This window comes from Natator depressus, chromosome 3, assembly GCF_965152275.1.
Source record: "Natator depressus isolate rNatDep1 chromosome 3, rNatDep2.hap1, whole genome shotgun sequence".
Classification (NCBI taxonomy): Eukaryota; Metazoa; Chordata; order Testudines; family Cheloniidae; genus Natator; species Natator depressus.
Genome location: NC_134236.1, coordinates 106,698,030 through 106,717,477, shown reverse-complemented (window position 1 = coordinate 106,717,477; position 19,448 = coordinate 106,698,030). Strand labels below are relative to the sequence as shown.

The 19,448-nt window shown below is 43.7% G+C and overlaps 1 protein-coding gene across 1 annotated transcript in view; it reads left to right on the top strand.

Annotated features, from left to right (window-relative positions):
- Positions 1 to 19,222, top strand: part of TXLNB (taxilin beta) — a 57,136-nt gene extending 37,914 nt beyond the window's left edge. The window contains exons 7-10 of the mRNA XM_074948526.1: positions 2,992 to 3,066; positions 6,806 to 6,898; positions 14,510 to 14,605; positions 15,793 to 19,222. Coding sequence (XP_074804627.1) covers positions 2,992 to 3,066; positions 6,806 to 6,898; positions 14,510 to 14,605; positions 15,793 to 16,338 — 810 coding nt within the window. The 3' untranslated portion in view covers positions 16,339 to 19,222. The remainder of the gene's footprint in view (positions 1 to 2,991; positions 3,067 to 6,805; positions 6,899 to 14,509; positions 14,606 to 15,792) is intronic.
- Positions 19,223 to 19,448: the final 226 nt, after the last annotated feature.

The following is a 19,448-nucleotide window of genomic DNA, read 5'->3' as shown; positions in this document are numbered from 1 at the left end:
GCAGGAAAGAGGTGGGCAGGGATGGAAGTTTGGGGGAAGGGATGGTGTGGGTGCGGGGCCTGGTTCAGAGTGGGAGCGGGAAGAGGTGGGTCGGGGGTGGAGGTTTGGGGAAAGGGGTCAGGTGGGGGTGTGGTCTGGGGTGGAGCGGGGGTATGAGCACACACACACACACCCGCCCAGAGGAAGCCGGTGCCTATGAGTGAGTGGCCCCAAGCCATGTGATGCGTCAGTGTCAGAGTAGGATTGGTACACTGGAATTCATCATTCACAGTCTTGTATCCAGACTGCAGGACTATACTTGTCCTCCACCTGAATCATATTGCACACTACTGAGTTCAAGGCACCATGCTATTAAAATATATGTAATTAAGACGTTTATGATCCAGCCCTCTTAGGATGAGCTCAGTAGTACAGAAGGGCAAACTTCAATCACAGAAAGCACTTGCTGGAAAAGTCTTTCAGGGACAGAACTGTCTTACAACTCTCTATGTACCATTTTGCAGAGCTCTCCCCATCAGTTTTGCCTTAAGTTTTTAGCTTTTTCAAGCTGTTTTTTAATAAAGTGTTTTTATTCTTATAGTTATCCAATTAGTCTTTTAATTGTATTTTTTGGTCTTAACTTCAACACCCATACATGGTTTACTTGCCCCAGCACAAAACCTCTTTACCTCCCTCAGCAAGCGCTGCGGGATCTACAAAAACATACAAGGATGGACATTTGTGCAGTGACATTTTTAAAATGTGCTCTTGCTTCTTAGGAACCTACTCATTGAACATTAAACAAACCCTGAAATTCCAAGCGCCAGTGCGTCAAGCAAACATGGCACTGCACTGCATGCAGAATTGTGAAGCAGGTTTCTCCAGTCTATTCCTCCTCCTCTAACTTCCCCCAAAGATCCAGAGCACTCATCCCCGCTATTGAGGTCAGGCAGCAGGGCCAGGATTAATATAAGTACCGATTGAGAAAACAAGTTAGTCACCTAATAAAAATGAATTGTCTAATTGACTGAGCCTGCAAGGCCCCACACTCAGCTCACTGGAGTTTGTCTGTAACACAATAACTTTTGAACACTGCGTCCGATCAATTCTAAAATACCCAGAAGTTCTAGGTATCAATGGTCAGAGCCCTAATCATCTTGGTGAAAGTGGAAAAGCCCGATTTCTGCTGTGAGAGGAAAATCAGGCCCACCAAGTGCCCACTTGGGGCTGCAGATGGCGGAATCGCCCTGGCGGCCCCTGCTGATGCTGACATGTCATAGGCAGCCCCTTCATACACTGCTCTCTCTCGTGGGCTGTACAGCTTGGCCTACAGAAGCAATGAAGAGTGTGATTCTCTAGTAAAAATGTAACATTTAGTACTACGTGTGCTTCTTTAACTGTTAGCACAACCTGAGGATGTGTTAGCACACGGCTTCAATGGCCTAAGGTAGATTTTCTCCACCGTCCTACATTTGGAGGGTGTTGCTTTGACATCCCAATGTGCTATGTATTATTGGATCTGCAATTAAATGCGGGTGCAATGTAGGCCTACTAGACTTCTAAGTGCTTGATTTGAAGGCACAGTCAGGTACTTGAACATCTAGTTTACGTGAATTTGCAATTCTGTGGGTGCAAAAAGGAGAGCCTGATTTGAAAATCTAGCCTATAATACTTCGTTACACCTTGCCTTAAAACAGATTGTAAACTGTTAGGTGCAGGGACTGTCCCTTACTCTGTGTTTATATTGCATACCACAATGGGGCCTGCCTGGTCCTGACTGGGGCCTCTACCATAACACAAATATCAAACAATCACATCATAATTTTTCTAAATATTGCATTCGATATTTTTATTATGAATTGGTCTCTGAGTTGAGTCCGCCCTTATTATCATTTCACATTTTATCAATACAAATACTAATTTTTATGATTCAGTTTCTCCCAGTTTGTTTTTTGCAGATTATCTTGGGCTGCCTAAGACTGCACATTAATCTGTGTAGCCAATCTGTGGTTTGCTTATGTTACAGAAAAGTTTATTAACTCCTGGATTTTACAAGCTGCAGAAATAGCGCAGTGTGATAATACGTTGGAAGGATTTCATTATTGTCCAAAAATACTACTTTTTCTGCCTCATTTTAACTCTGTTTTGTTGTAGCAGGGGACATACGGGTCTGACCTTGGGTCTCTTCATCATCCTAGCCAGGATGTCTGTCAAGGTGACCCTTATGAACATTTAAGAAATAAAGATCAAAGCACAGGCAGTTTTGGGAATTAATGACTGGCCTAGACACCAAATGGCCCTGAGGCTTTTCAAAGTTTTGTTTCAAACCATTAGACCCAACCAACCTGTAATTCCTCAAGAAGCAACCATGTAGGTGCCAAAAAGGGAGACCTGGACTTGAAAATCCAGCGCAGTATGCAAATGTTAACATAATTAAGTATTCTTCACATATGTTATTTACATACTTCCTCAAGAAAGTGACTCAGAAATTAGGGCCCACCTAACTAAGAGTTATCTATACCATCTCTTCATGCTGCGTGGCCTTCCATAGGATCCCTTGGATTATATATGTATCTATCACCACCTATTAAATTGACCTTGGTCAGAACTTGGGATCCTAGCCAAAATTATCTAAACACTGAAATCCTGTCTCCATTAAAGTCAATGGGAGTTTTGCCATTGACTTCAGTGGGGCTAAGATTTTACCCAACTGACTGAGTAAAGTATAAATAGGTATATTTCCTTAGGTGCTGTACGGCCATGTTGTATACAACATATAGGAGCTTCTACTCCAACTATTTTTGAAATCCCAGGTTTTTTTTCACTGAACCCCCCAGCCCATAATTTTCAAACTCATGCTAATGGCCCCAATCTAGATAGATTCTTTGTGCAGCACATGGATGGAATTTATATCAGCTATTTCCAAAGATACTAATATATAGTTGGAATGCCAGGATTTATCATTGCTAAGGCACAGATATAACAATTTTCTCTCTATTTCTCTAAACACAGCTACTGACTCAAGCTGCAGAATGGAAGCTCCAGGCAAAAATGTTGAAGGAACAGGAGACTGTACTACAGGCCCAGGTGAAGTTGATTGCATGGTGTGCCTTTGTGTGCCCATTTTTAGCCCACGTGCCACATTCCAGGTAAAGTATTCCAAAAGCTTTGTATGTATGCCCCCTAAGCCTATCCTGAATCATAAAGACACTGTAGTAATGGAATCAGGCTATATTCAAGCATGTAGTAAAACAGTGCACCACACTGAAGTGTTTGCATGTGCATACAATACTGAGCCGCAAAGCTCTGTGCTGTAATAATGTTGGATGCCCATACCAGTATACTCACCATAACTCTTCCTCAGCCCAGACCTCCACGCCTCTGAGGCTCCAGTCCAGCAAAGCACTGAAGCACATAGTTAACTTTAAGCACATGAGTAGCAGTGAAGTCAGTTGTTAAGCACGACCTTAAGTGCTTTGCTGGAATCGGGCCTGAATCAGAATTCTCATTAACTTCCATGGCAGTTCCAAACACAGAGTGCTTGTACAAATGGGTCTTTTGTGCTTTCTGCTCAACAGGGCATAAAACAGTGTTTGAAAAATACATTAAAATGGAATGTATTACACAAACTATCACACAGATAAGACTGGAGCAAAATGCAATGGCAGCCAAGTAACATACAACTAAGATAAAAACATACAACAGTTACTCCATCACAGAGTGGCACAATACCAGACCTGAAATGTGGGTAAGCAGTTAAAAGGGGACATAGGATGTGTATACCAAAAAGAGAAAACATTGATAGATTTTCCTAGCCTTATGGAAATACCTAATGGAAATATTCATAGAGAATGATCTTCTTTTAGGATTTAAATAAGAATTACCTCCATTTAGTAGAATTTTTAAACCAGCCTCTAGTACTCTATAGCCCAGAGAGAATTCACTCTTAAATGCTGGTGGTCCTCAGAGCACTTCCTGGAGATCCCTGGAGAGCTCAGAGCAGGTCTGCCAAACACAGTGGTGAAAACCCTAACAATGGCTCCATACCTCATCTGCACTGGTGCTCCCATTGTTATAATCCTCAGGCAAATTGCACAGGCTATAGCTATGGGGGGAAGTTTTATGGAAAAATGACTATTGTAGACAGAGCCTCAGCAACTTTGGGGTTACTTATGGGCTAGAATGTAATTTTATACTCTGCCCACAGTAAAGGGCAACATCTTCCCAGGTGCAGCCCAGGGATGGCGCTATGACTCAGAGCGTCAAAATTCACGCCCACTGGGTGAGGAATAAGTTATTTATCCCTTTTCATAGAGTAGCATATCTCCTGCTCTGCACCCTGCCAACTATTCTGGCCTGCGAGGAAGGGGAAGCAAAGCCAGGGCTCCTCCCACTCCACACCTCCTCCCTGCCCAATTGCTCACATTGCATAGTACTGGGTGTGTAGATCCGGGTCTACCCCGGAAGGCAGACTCACAATCCAAGTATGGTGACCTAACATCCCTATGCAGCCAAGTAAGAGCTGTGACAGTCTAGCCAACGGTCAACAAGGTGAGAAGGATATGGTCCTTTATGCAGTTTTTCAAAGGTTAAAATAAGCAGGGAAGAAATTGAAAAATATTAAATAAACTTATTCTGCACCTACTGTTTATGGACATCAATTTGATAGGTTCTCCAATCAAACCTCACAGGCTTGCTGAGGAGTCAGTCCCCAATTTTCTTTGAGTGTTTTTAATTAAGTCTTTATGTTCAGCTAGAAAGAGTTTTGTATATCAGCCAGACCTCACTAGCCAGTTTAATGAAATTGAACACGAGAGAATATATTAAACATGCATTTCAAATTGTAAAAATAGTAATAAAAGAATCCATTCAAGCCTCTCTCAGACTGCCTTACTTGGGGGTTGAGGCCCTGATTTTAATGGGACTACTCACATGCTTAAATTAATCTATACGCTCAAGCTCAATCTAGACACTTAACTGAGTGATTGGCTAATCAGGCAGCTGACTGGCTAGTGTGATTTCAGCAGAGGAAGAGTCTGCATAGATTCCAACTGAAGATTCCTACAAGCAAGTGGAGGGAAGATGTTGTTTTAGACTCAGCAGACTGTATAGACTTGGTGATCAAAGACTCTAACTGAGACTTAGGTGAACAAAACCTAAGCTTTTGGGAACTTTCAGTTTCTTCTCACTGTATTTCTGTGGGGACTGAACTGTTCAGATTTTAATTTGTTTTCTTTATTTATGTTTATGTATAACTGTGAAGGTAATGTCTGTGGATGATAAAATAGCCGTGTCATGTTGTAAAAATTAGATTATTTGTTTCGTTATCATAAGATTTTATAAAGTTATTTAATTAAACTCATTTATTTAGTTCCTTTTGGGACTTCAATGTGGGGAGGTTGACCCTGTGCATCCTTGCTGAAAATCCTTCATCCGATGAAGTGAGCTGTAGCTCATGAAAGCTTATGCTCAAATAAATTGGTTAGTCTCTAAGGTGCCACAAGTCCTCCTTTTCTTCCTGGTCTCCAGCTACTCTTCTGTGGGAGTTGGGGGTTTTTTAGGAACTGGCGAAGGGTAATGAAGTGAACTCTAGCCCGACCAAAGGTTACACTGGCACACTGTAATAGCACTTTTCTCCTGCTTTGTTGCACCGTCTCATGTGTGAACAGCAAAGTGAAATTGACAAGAGACCCTTGCTACCCTGCTTTTGCTGGCCCTACCTGCTGCTCCACTCCAGGTACAAGCCAGAAAATAAAGCTGACTAGATTCCTTCTCAATTCACTCTGCTGCTTCCCTGTGAAGTGGCTCAGCAGGTAGGGTCAGGGAGTTGAGTAGTGAGAGGAGGCCAGCTAGAGGGTGCAGGAAAGGGGAAAGCAACCAGAGAACATAAAGGTGTAGGGAAGAGAGAGGAAATAAATAAAAAGAGCACAAAGTGAGAAGGAAAAGAAACAAGACTCGGAATAAAGGAAAAAGGAAAGGAGAGAAAGGGAAAAGATTTAAAAATAGGAAAAGTGAAGTGGGAGAAAAAGAAGCAAGAAGAATTGGGAGAGAGGATAGAAGGTGAGATAAATGGAGGAGAGTGAAGGAGGAGACACAAACACACGGATAAAAATAGGGAAGACTGATAAAGGAAGGGAAGGTCAAGATGGAAATGGGCAGGAAATGTGTCACTTTGGGACAAGCCACTGCCAGCTGAAGCTCCCACTAAGACGGGTCTACTATGCCTTTGTTACAAATGCTTCTTAAACTGCCCAGGCCACACTTGGCATTTTGGAAGGCACTGCAGTTAGGACTCTGAGCCCTTGGGTTGTTTACGAGGCTTTACTGCTCTCTGCCTATGGGACCTTAGGAAAGCCACATAGGTCAAAATTTTTCAAGTCTCTACTTATTTGACATTCTTCCAATTTTTGGGTATCATAGAATCATAGAATATCAGGGTTGGAAGGGACCTCAGGAGGTCATCTAGTCCAACCCCCTGCTCAAAGCAGGACCAATCCCCAATCAAATCATCCCACATGCCACCTTGAGCCTGATATTCAGAATGCTGAGCACCCACAGCTCCCACGTACTTTTGAAAATATTTCTGCTCTTCTTCATTTTATTCCTCTCTAATATAAGGATAATATAGTTCCCAGCCTCATCAGGGTGTAGTGAGGCTAAGTTCACTAATGTGATGCTTTGAAAGCTGCTCTGCACACACAAAAAGATTATTATTGAATCATATTTATTCCCTTTTCATTTAATTAGCATTAAAACAAGGTGTATGTTCATTCAATTTGCCCGCATGGAGCTTCTGAAACTGATCTGTTTGTTCCTGTGTACGTAGCTCACCCTCTATTCTGAAAGGTTTGAAGAATTTCAGAAAACACTGACAAAAAGCAATGAGGTGTTCGCCAGTTTCAAACAGGAGATGGAAAAAGTGAGTAGTGTGTATCATTTCTAAAAATCTGACACTTTCCATTTTGATACACATGGTTCTCCTTTGTGATCATTTATCTTTGATTTGGAAAATTTCTGTACGCTTGGGTGAAACAAACTAGTCCAAGTTTGAGTGGGATGTGAGATAGGGCTCAGGAAGACCAAACATATTGCAATATTGTTTTGATACTTTGTGTACGTTTCTGATTTCTGTCAACTGATATAACGTCTAATAGAAAAAGAGACCCACAATCTCCTCTTCGCAGAAACTTATGGGACCAGCTCTTCAGCTGATGTAAGAGACCTACACTAGTTTATACAAGTTTGGAATCTGGCCCCTTGTGTCTTAGCACTGGAAGTTAAAGCTTCCACTCTCTTCTCCAGCAAAGAAATAACAAGTATGTGAAAGAAAAAGGAAGTATAATCAATGAACTGCTTACAATCTAACCTGATGGCTCATATGGCCATTCAGTACCATTTATGAATTGGCATAAAACGTTTAGTGTTGGCATAAATATTTAAGGCACAATTCACTGTTGCCCTGCATTTCATGCAGCCATTTACCCCACTGCCAACGGAGTTTTAAATTCTACCTAGTCAGAGTTGTCCCCCCACTTTGCACTGGTGGTTTAAATGACTGCACAAAGTGCAACACAAGAGAGAATCTAGCCCATAATTTTCATGTTGCAGGGGCTCAAAATTCTGAGGTCCTGATTGAAAAGAGCTCTAATTGTCTTCAGTGGGAGTGAGGTCTGAGTAAAGACTGAAGGGAAGATTGTGGTATTTAGCTATTGGCCTGTACTGAGGACACTGCAGAGGTGATCATCCCAGAAGGTGTTCCACTAGGAGTTGTGCCTCAGGAGACACATACTGCACCTGCTCTCCTTAGCATAGCCAGCCAACTCCGCAGTCTGGGCAAAGAGCAAGGGCATGGCTCCACTTCTTCCCTGTGCCCCTTTTGTGATGGTTTGCACTCCAGGGGGAGGCAGGAGCGTGCTCAGGATTTTGTGTCTGGACCCAGTGCAGGAGTGCACAAAGGGAAAGAATCCCCATTCCTTCTCCTCTCCTGTTCAGGGGAAGGCACAGTCTAGTCCTGAGCAGGACCTCAAGTAGGGAAATCTTAGGCCTGGTCTACAGTATGCGGTTATTTCAGAATTAGCCGAGTTAATTCGAAATAAAACTGATTCTGTCCACACGACCAAACCGTTTTTTTCAATTTAAAGGGCTCTTTAATCCAATTTCTGTACTCCACCTCGGCAAGTGGAGTAGCACTAAAATTGAGATCGCAGTTCCGGGTTACAGGTACTGTGGATGCAATTTGATGTTATTGGCCTCCGGGAGCTATCCCAGAATGCTCCCTTGTGACCACTCTGGACAACACTCTCAACTCCGATGCACTAGCCAGGTAAGCAGTAAAAGCCCTGGGAACTTTTGAATTTCATTTCCTGTTTGGTCACCATCAGCACAGGTCACCATCAGCACAGTCCACCATCACAGGTGACCATGTAGAGTCCACCATCACAAGAGACCACGCAGTCCCGGATTCGCAGATGAGCTCCAGCATGGTCCAAACGGGAGGTACTGGATCTCACCGCATGTTGGGGAAACGAATCTGTTATGGCAGAACTAGGTTCCAAAAAAAGAAACGCAAATACGTACGCTAAAGTCTCCAGGGCCATGACGGAAAGACGCTACTCCAAGGACACAGAGCAGAGTCGTACAAAAATCAAAGAACTCAGCCAAACATACCAAAAAGCCAGGGAGGTGAACGGGCGCTCTGAGTCACAGCCCCATACATGCCACTTCTACCGTGAACTGCATGCAATTATGGGGGGTGATGCCACCACTACCCCACCACTGTTCATGAACACCTGCAAGGAAGGGGGGAGCTGCACGGAGTGAGGAGGAGGAATTATTGGAGGACGAAGAGGAGGAGGAGGATGAGGAGGAGGACAGTGGCCAGGCGGCAAGTGGGGAATCCATTTTCCCCCCTATCCAGGAACTATTCTTAACGCTGGACCCAATAGCCTCCCTCCACTCCCAATGCGGGCTCTCGGACCATGACCCTGGAGAAGGCACTTCTGGTGAGTGAGAGCCTGATCAGAGCCACGCGGTGGGGGGTGGCGGGAAACCCAGCCACGCTGGGCTGTTCGCCTTTAGTTTAAAGGGCTCATCCCTGCTCAGGGCCTCATCGGAGCCACACGGTGTGTGTGGGGGGAGCAGGGGTGGTGTGTGAAGCGATCATCCCAGAGAGCCCGCAGGCCCTCCTTTTCTATGGCAAACCCACCAGGCATTGCTTGCTATGGGAAAGGGGGCCTGGCAGTTTGAAAGCATTGAAATGAATGCGGAAGAAGCAGAACCCCGCGTGCCCCTAGGGCTTACCATGGCTGCCAGCAAGCTGAATTCTGTTGCCCGGCCGCGTGTGATGGCTTACTCACACCAAAGTGGCAGGCACTTCAGTAGAAGAGGCAAAATGTGACCTTGTACAGAAAGAACATGTGCTGTGTAAAATGAATTGCCTGTTTCACTGAGAAAGTGTCCCCTTTGTTCTCTAAAATGTATCTTTTAAAATACTACCCTCCCTTTTTCTCCTCCCGCAGTTGCAAATGTTTCAACGCCCCTATCTACTCCATCCCAGAGGCTGGTCCAGATTAGAAGGCGGAAAAAACGAACTCGGGACGACATGTTCGCTGAGCTCATGCAGTCCTCCAGCAATGATAGGGTCCAGCTGAATGTGTGGAGGCAAACAACTGTGGAGTCCCGTAAAGCGTTAAATGAACACGAAGAGAGGAGGGACACACGAGATGAGAGCAGGCAGGATGCTATGGTCAAGCTCATGGGGGAGCAAACTGACATGGTCTGCTGTATGGTGGATCTAATGTGGGAAAGGCAGCAAGACCACAGACCGCCACTGCAGCCCCTGTATAACTGCCCTCCCTCCTCCCCAAGTTCCATAGCCTCCTCACCCAGATGCCCAAGAACACGGCAGGGGAGGCTACGGGGACCCACACACTCAACCCCAGAGGATTGCACAAGCAGCAGAAAGCTGGTATATCTGAAATTTTGATTTGGTTTCTGGACTTGTCCTTCCCTCCTCCTCCACCCCCCCGGTCTACCTTCTGATTTCTCTCAATGTGTTGTGCAACAAATAATAAAGAATGTTTTTTAAACAATTGTGACTTTATTTCCTTTCATATATATATAGGGGGCGGGTAACTTCAAGAGAAACAAACACAACTGTCACACCGTACCCTGGCCAGTCATGAAACTGGCTTTCAAAGCTTCTCTGATGTGCAGCGCACCCTGCTACATTCTTCTAATAGCCCTGTTGTCTGGCTGTGCGAAATTGACCACCAGGCGAGTTGCCTCAACCTCCCACCCCGCCATAAATGTCTCCCCCTTAGTCTCACAGATATTGTAGAGCACACAAGAAGCAGCAATTACAATTGGAATATTGGTTGTGCTGAGATCTAACTGAGTCACTAAGCTGCGCCAGCGAGCTTTCAAACGTCCAAAAGCACATTCTACCACCATTCTGCACTTGCTCAGCCTATAGTTGAACTGCTCCTTACTACTGTCCAGGGTGCCTGTGTACGGCTTCATGAGCCATGGCATTAAGGGGTAGGCTGAGTCCCCGAGGAAAACTATAGGCATTTCAACATCCCCAACAGTAATTTTCTGGTCTGGGAAGTAAGTCCCTTCCTGCAGCTGTTCAAACAGACCAGAGTTCCTGAAGATGCGAGCGTCATGCACCTTTCCTGGCCATCCCATGTTGATGTCAGTGAAACGTCCCTTGTGATCCACCAGTGCTTGCAGCACCATGGAAAAGTACCCCTGGCGGTTTACATACTGGCCACCCCGGTGATTCAGGGATATGCGTTCCGTCTATTGTCCCGCCGCAGTTAGGGAACCTGAGCGCATTAAAGTGATCCACAATGGTCTGCACATTTCCCAAAGTCACTACCCTTGATAGCAGCTGGTTAATGATTGTGTTTGTACTTGCAGCACAGCAGCCCCCACAGTAGATTTGCTCACTCCAAATTGATTCCCGACTGACTGGTAGCTGTCAGGCATTGCAAGCTTCCACAGGGCTATGGCCACTTGCTTCTCAACTGTAAGGTCTGCTCTCATTTTGGTGTCTTTGTGCTTCAGGGCAGGGGACAGCAAGTCACAAAGTTCCATGAAAGTGGCCCTATGCATACAAAAGTTTCGCAGCCACTGGGAATCATCCCATACCTGCAACACTATGCGGTCCCACCAATCTGTGATTGTTTTCAGGGGCCAGAATTGGCGTTCCACGGCATGAACTTGGCCCAACACCACCATGATCTCCCAATCGCCACATGCCTTGCTTTTAGGAACGTCTGTGTCCATGTCCTCATCACTATCGTAATCGCGCTGTCATCACTTCCTTGCCCGGTTTTGCAGGTACTACACATACTGCTGGATAATGCGCGAGGTATTTACAATGGTCAAAACTGCAGCGGAGATCTGAGCGGGCTCCATGCTTGCCACGCTATGGCGCCTGCATGGGTAATCCTGGAAAAAGGGCACGAAACATAGGAGAGCAGAGTGGCAGCAGAAGAGGTGCTGTTCAGTTCACGATCGCCGAAAAAAGGTGGGAAATGGTTGTCTTCTGTAGCTTTCACGGAGGCGGGAGCCCAGGACAGACAACATGGAGAAGCTTGGTAGCACGACAAGAGCGGGAGAGTAGAGTTGGCGGCGGAAGCTGTGCTGCTCAGTTCATGATGGCCGAGCAGAGTTGGCAGTGGAAGCGGTCGATGAGGAAGAGAAAGAGTAGATACTTATAGAGATTACATAGAAAGATGAGAGGAAATGTGAGGTGGAGTCATAGTACCAGGAAAGAAGCAGTGCACCATACTGCACCGTCTGCTGAAAGCAGTATGGCATCTGCACACCAAAAAGGCGAGAAACGATTGTCTGCCGTAGCTTTCATGGCGGGAGAAGCGACTGACGACACACACCCAGAAACACTCGCGAGAATGTTTTTGCCCCATCATGCACTGGGAGCTTAACCCAGAATTCCAATGGGCGGCGGGGACTGCGGGAACTGTGGGATAGCTACCCACAGTGCACCGCTCCGACATTCGATGCTAGCCTTGGTACTGTGGACGCACTCCGCCGAATTTATGTGCCATAGTGGGGACACACAAGACTGAATGTATAAAATCGCTTCTGAAAATTTGAATAGAATAATTTTGAAATAATTTCGTACTGTAGACCTACCCTTAGACTGATAAAGAGGGAGAAAGAATCCCTGGCAAATGCCAGAAAATTCACTCTGAATTTAGTAATGCAACCAAGAGGGGCTTTGCTTCTGTAAGTATTTCAGTCATCCCAAGAGGTGACAAGTGACTTCAGGGAGAGCTTGCAGCACTCAGTACTTCATAGAATCATAGGACTGGAAGGGACCTCGAGAGGTCATCTAGTCCAGTCCCCTGCACTCAAGGCAGGACTAGGTATTACCTAGACCATCCCTGACAGGTGTTTGTCCAACCTGCTCTTAAAAATCCCTAATTATGGAGATTCCACAACCTCCCTAGGCAATTTATTCCAGTGCTTAATCACCCTGACAGTTAGGAAGTTTTTCCTAATGTCCAGCCTAAACCTCCCTTGCTGCAATTTAAGCCCATTGCTTCTTGTCCTATCCTCAGAGGCTAAGAAGAACAATTTTTCTCCCTCCTCCTTGTAACAACCTTTTATGTACTGGGAAATGGTTATCATGTCCCCTCTCAGTCTTCTTTTCTCCAGACTAAACAAATCCAATTTTTTCAATCTTCCTTCATAGGTCATGTTTTCTAGACCTTTAATCATTTTTTGTTGCTCTTCTCTGGACTTTCTCCAATTTGTCCACATCTTTTCTGAAATCTGCCACTTCTCCCCTATCCACAAGACTTGTTACCCTGTCAAAGAAAGCTATCAGGTTGGTTTGACATGATTTGTTCTTGACAAATCCATGCTGACTGTTATTTATCACCTTATTATCTTCTAGGTGTTTGCAAATTGATTGCTTAATTATTTGCACCATTATCTTTCCGGGTACAGAAGTTAAGATGACTGGTCTGTAATTCCCCGGGTTGTCCTTATTTCCCTTTTTATAGATGGGCACTATATTTGCCCTTTTCCAGCTTTTTTGAATGTCTCCCATCTTCCATAACTTTTCAAAGATAATTCCTAATGGCTCAGATATCTCCTCAGTCAGCTCCTTGTAGTAGTCTAGGATGCATTTCATCAGGCCCTGGTGATTTGAAGACATCTAACTTGTCTGAGTAATTTTTGACTTGTTCTTTCCCTATTTTAGACTCTGATCCTACCTCATTTTCACTGGCATTCACTATGCTAGACGTCCAATTGCCACCAACCTTCTTGGTGAAAACAGAAACAAAGAAGTCATTAAGCACCTCTGCCATTTCCCCATTTTCTGTTATTGTCTTTCCCCCTTCATTGAGTAACAAGCCTACTCTGTCCTTGGTCTTCCTCTTGCTTCTAATGTATTTGTAGAATGTTTTCTTGTTTCTTTTTATGTCCCTAGCTAGTTTGCTCTCATTTTGTGCCTTGGCTTTTCTAATTTTGTCCCTACATACTTGTGTTATTTGTTTATATTCATCTTTTGTAATTTGACCAAGTTTCTTTCCACTTTTTGTAGGACTCTTTTTGGAGTTTTAGATCATTGAAAATCTCCTGGTTAAGCCAGGGTGGTCTCTTGCCATACTTCTATCTTTCCTATGCAGTAGGATAGTTTGCTCTTGTGCCCTTAATAACATCTCTTTGAAAACTGCCAACTGTCTTCAATTGTTTTTCCCCTTAGACTTGCTTCCCATAGGATTTTACCTACCAACTCCTTGAGTTTGCTAAAGTCTGACTTCTTGAAATCCATTGTCTTTATTGTGCTGTTCTCCTTCCTACCATTCCTTAGAATCATGAACTCCACCATTTCATGATCACTTTCACCCAAGTTGCCTTCCACTTTCAAATTCTCAACCAGTTCCTCCCTATTTGTCAGAATCAAATCCAGAACAGCCCCTGCCCCCCAAGCTTTCTCAGAGGATTGGGCCCTAAGGAAATCAGAAGTCTCCCTATCAAGTGTTTGTATTTGTTCACATTAAAACACTAGTAAGACTGTAATCTTTGCAGCAGAAAGTGAGAGAGAATTGAGTGATCAGTTTAGAAATTGGCCATTACTATTGGAGTAACCATTTTGTGTAGGCTGTGGCACCAGGATATCTCTTTTCTTCATGTAGATTTCCTTTGGGAAATATTAACTTTCCTTCATCACAGCCTTAACTATTTTTAACATGTATAATCATTTTTAACCATGTAATACATTTTTCCTATTTTGAAGCACGTGGGTTTGAATGGCAGAGGGTATTCACTTGTGTCAAAGTTTAACGCTTGGGGAGTTGAAATTAAACCAGTCTCTCGCTATATGTTAGTCCTCAGCCATCATTCTTTGACAATGCTGTATTAATTTTTATTGTAGTTACTGGTAACAGAGCTATAAGTAGAGGTTTAAGAAAAGATAACTAAAATGCTGTTCTAACTTCAAATAACATTTGGGATTCCTGCTGTGATTCTCTTCCTGCTTCTGTAGATGACAAAGAAGATGAAGAAGCTGGAAAAGGATACAGCTACATGGAAAGCCAGGTTTGAGAACTGTAATAAAGCTCTATTGGACATGATTGAAGAGGTGAGAAACCTACTTCACAATTTTTTTCATATTTTCAAGTTAATTAGGGGCTGATCCAAAGCCCACTAAAATCAATGGGAAAACTCCCATTGATATTGATGGTCTCTGGATCAGGGCCCTTTTTCTTAGTATATGTTGATAAGGTCAGATCTTGGAAAAAACATCGTATCTGTGGAGGCCAAGATATTACTGGGCCTGGCTCTGTGCATACACTAACAGCTTGTCCACATGGGAAGTTAAGCCTAATTGACTAAAAGGATGAATTTAAAGTGCATTAAACCCCCATTTGGATGTTCTCATTCAGAAGTGAAGCGGCTTTAGTTCATTTTAGATTAAGGCCCCTTGACTTCTGAAAGAAAGTGTCCACACAGGGGTTTTAATGTGCTTTAAATAATGCACTTTAAAGTCAGACCTTTGGTTAATTCAGCTTATTTTCCAGTATAGAAGTCACTGGGGACCACAATAGATCTAAATGTTCCCTATATAGAGAAATTGCATAGAAAATTAGTAGGGATGTGGAAACTGATTCAGATAAAATAAGAAGTTACCTAAAGTTTCATCCCAAACTTAATTGTAACCTGGACTAAGTTTCTGAGGTTTGAAAAAAGAATGAATAACGTCCCCGCTGCAACCTCCAGTACTGTCATTTTTGTGGACTTCTACGTCCAGCTAGAATCAGAAAATGTAGATGTCCACAAAATGCTGCAAGAAAGGCTGTTCTCACAGAATTTCCAGCCAACCAAAAACAAGATGGATTGAAAATATGAGGCAGCCTGTTCTCAGGAAAATTCCAACACAGTGTTCCAGGAAGTCCAGATAAGCAATACAGGTTTTGGGTGCTTATCTGTACTGACATTCTGAATGTTTTATGGTCCTTCTATCACTAGAGATTATTCATGGCTATGCCTATGCCTCATATCTCTCGGTGAAATTCAGCTGAGTGCAGAGGAACTGCAGAATGCCTTCTTTACCACTTAAGTGACACACTTCAGTTAACTGGGATGAATTAGTACTTAATTAGGAAGATTGTAATTGCATCTGATTACTTTGGGGACTCCAGCTACCTTGCAGTGAAGAAAGGTTGCATGTAACAAATTATATCTTTATAACTGCAACATAAGTGTGTGAACTTCATGAATATGAACTCCATTTTTCTACACCTTTGCCTGATTTTGATTCGATCACAGAAAGCAATGAGGGCTAAGGAGTACGAGTGCTTCGTGCTGAAAATCCAGAGGCTAGAGAACCTTTGCAGAGCGCTGCAGGAAGAGAGGAATGAACTGTACAAAAAAATAAAAGAAGCAAAATTCACTAATGAGGAAGAGGAGGGTGAGGAGGATAGAAATGATGACATCTTGGGAAAAGAGGCTGATGCAAGTCCTTCCGTTACTGAACAGGATAGTGCAGAGCTGTCCATGATTGATGAGAACATCCTGAAGAATCTAGCTGCAGCATTCATGGTGACCCATCACGTGCAGGATCCCCTCACAGTCTCCAGTGAGACCAGTAATCCAGAGCCGGCTAACCCTCAAGCATGCAGTCCTCTTTGTTTCACAGAGCCAGGGCCTCCTTCCCATCCCACCCCTCAGCCAGAGGCAGGGAATCCTTCTGGGCAGCTGAGTCTTGCTCTGAAGTCCACTGAATGTGTGCCAAAGGCTGAAAAATTTGAAGGCACGCCAGCAGAGCAGCCCACACAGCAAACAGGAGATGCTGACATGGAAGGAGTAGATTAAAAGTAATGCTGTTTTCTGGCTTGTCTTTCTGTCAGTCACAGCTCCATTTTCTCCAAAAACTGATTTTCTGAAACAAAAAAAAAATGGGGCTTGAAAACATGCTCAAATGTGTTTTATAAGGGTGTGTAACGCATCTTACCTCTTCGCCACCACCCCACACTAATAATGGGTTTGCTATTTTGGCTGTCCCTGACATACGCAAAGCATAATATTTTCTTAATGTCAGCAAAATATAACAAAATTACAAGATCTTCTTTCCAGGCATAATGAGTCATCTCACTTGACAAAATCCAGGCAAAGTGTTGAGGTTTCATGTTTTAAGAATTGCTGCAATACGGATACACATTTTTTAAAGCTATATAATTAAATATATCAATTTGGCTTGATGGTGCACAAAACATGCCCTGTTTAGAAGCCAGGTGAGCTTAATAAATGAGGTGATGGGGATTTGTGATCACAGCAGAAGCACTGATAGGGTAAACTGAAGCCATTAAGAAATACAATAATGGCACATTTTTGCAAAAGTTACCTGCACAAATCACTAACTTGTTATTGGAAATTTTGTATCTAAACACCCACACACAACTCCAAACATCTACCCCAACTGCCATCTCTGTTCAGTGCTGTGATTGTGTCATTGCTTTCAACAGAACCATCGTGAAAGGGGAAATTTCTTCGCAAGATGCCTCCTAATATTGCTGTTTTAATCTTTAGGGGCAGATCCTGGCTTTTAAGCAACAGCCCTGCCTCAGCAGGAGCACCAGAGATTGTGTCTCAGGCAGGTATACTCTCTCCCCGTATTTCTCTTTGTGCACAGGTGGTGTACAGTCTGCTCTGTCCACAGATTGCTCCCAGAAGCATAAACCCGGGTGTTTAAGCTCGTGCAGTCAGGAACGGGAGCTGAGCTATGCTGCTTCCTCTTCACTCCCTTTTTGGTATCCTGCTCCTCAGAGTGGAACAAAAGCAAACAATCCCTGTGCTCCCCTGAGTGCCAGGAATGTAGAACATAGGAGAGGAAGGATTGCTTGTGCTCCCCTACCCATCTGCAAGCCCACTCAAGGGCCCCTCACACTCTGGTCCTTACTATTTTAGCCAGCTTGTGTGTGTCATCAACTTGTTTTTAGAGTCATGAGCAAAAGGGGGAGCTTGTAGGGCATTCAGCAGGGAATGTCAAGAGTTTTGTTTGATGGAGAGTCCTAATCTGCCCTGCCTGCCCATTGCTAGAATCCCTCTCTCATCCCCAGCATGCATCCTCTGCACTTAATCCAGTGGGCAGGGAGCCATAGTGGGCCATTCTATATTCTGCTATGGTTTCATGACTCTCTGGGGATATTAGTTGGCAGTTCCTCCATGGAGCAATGAGCACAGGCATGTATTTGGCACAGTTCATGGAATCCCATGACACCTGTCCTATCTGTGGCAAGAAGGAGACCTTGGGTCACATCTATGTAGAGTATGTCAGGCTGCAGCCATTCTTCCGGCTCCTTCAGAATCTTTTACTGAGGTTCTGGCTGCACTTTTCCCCTCACCTGTTTATCTTTGCACACCTTATCCATGGTCCCAGGATGTCGCGAGATCTCCCCATCAACCTGCTCCTGGCACTGGCCAAAATGGCCACCTCCAAACCAGGAGGAGAAAGCTTGGTGGGGCAGGAGAAGCACTCGGCAACTTTGGGGCCTTTTTTGGTCCCTTATCAAATCATACCACTGGTATGATTCCTGTGGGTGGTATCCACTGACTCCTTAGACATCTTTAAGGAGTGGTGGACACTGTCAGGGTTCTCTGCTTTGTGTCCCCTTCTGAATCCCTGATTTTTAACCTTTGACCTTCACTCCCATTGCTGTTTTCTAATTCGTTCTCCCACGTAATCATTTGAGGCCTGGGCTTAGTGGTTCCTCCCCCACCAGGGGGCAGGCCTTTAACTATGGTTGGGACTAGGCCTGCCATTTTTAAGAACATAAGAACGGCCATACTGGGTCAGACCAAAGGTCCATCTAGCCCGGTATCCTGTCTTCAGACAGTGGCCTATGCCAGGTACCACACAGGGAATGAACAGAACAGGTAATCATCAAGTGATCTATCCCCTGTCGCCCATTCCCCGCTTCTGGCTACCACAATAGGTACACTTAATCCAGAGCCCACCAATCCCAGTACCCACAATAGGAATACTTAGTCCAGGCCTTCATGCTACCAGTTCCTGGTCTGACTATCTCAACACTGTGAAAAAGCCACTAATATGAGAACAGAAGTCCAGAAGTTAGAAAGAGAAATGTTACACACAAACAACCCAGCCATACATACGAACACTGAGAAACCCTCAAATGCTCTAGAAAATCATATATGCAGATTTAAATTGAAATATTGGTGACCTAGGCGGAAAGATGTCATTTGTCAGATACTGTGATCACAAAATTCTTGTTCCATTTCACCCAAAAATGAGTCTCCATTTTTAATCCTCATTCATTCCCAAAGAGATCATTCAGCCCGGTTAAGACAATATAATTTTTTGCATTATTTTCACTGTTTGGTACAATCTTTTGGAAAGTTATCTGTTGCAGTATTCACAGTATGATTTGTGACAGTTGTTTGTTCTGGGGTTGGCCTTATCCGTTATGGCTAAAATTTTTAAAATTTAGATGCCTCAAGTTAGGCACTTCCTTTTATATTTAAGCACCTAAATTTTGGTAATCTCCTCTGAAAATCAGGCCGCTTAGGTGCCTAGCATTGAAACTTTTAGCCTATACATTAATTGTTTCAATTGTTGAAAATCTATAATCATGTGGTTTACTTTCTTTAGGTTCCCGTGATTTTGTGTCTATAGAAGCTGAGTATAAATTTGAAGCATATAGTTTTGCTTGTTGTTAGGGCGTTTTTAAATTAAATTAGCATGATTCATATATACATTAAATCTCTTTCTGCTCTGGTGATTTGTGAATTTTTTGGTTTGGGTTTGTTTGAGGTTTGTTTTTGTTTTGGGGTTTGGGGCTTTGATTTGGTTTGGTTTGGGGGTTTTTGTTTGTTCATTTGTTTTTGTTTTTTGTCATTTTAATACCTGTCTTTGTTTTATAATGTCTTCACCACCATTGTATCTAAGTTCCTTACAAACTTAA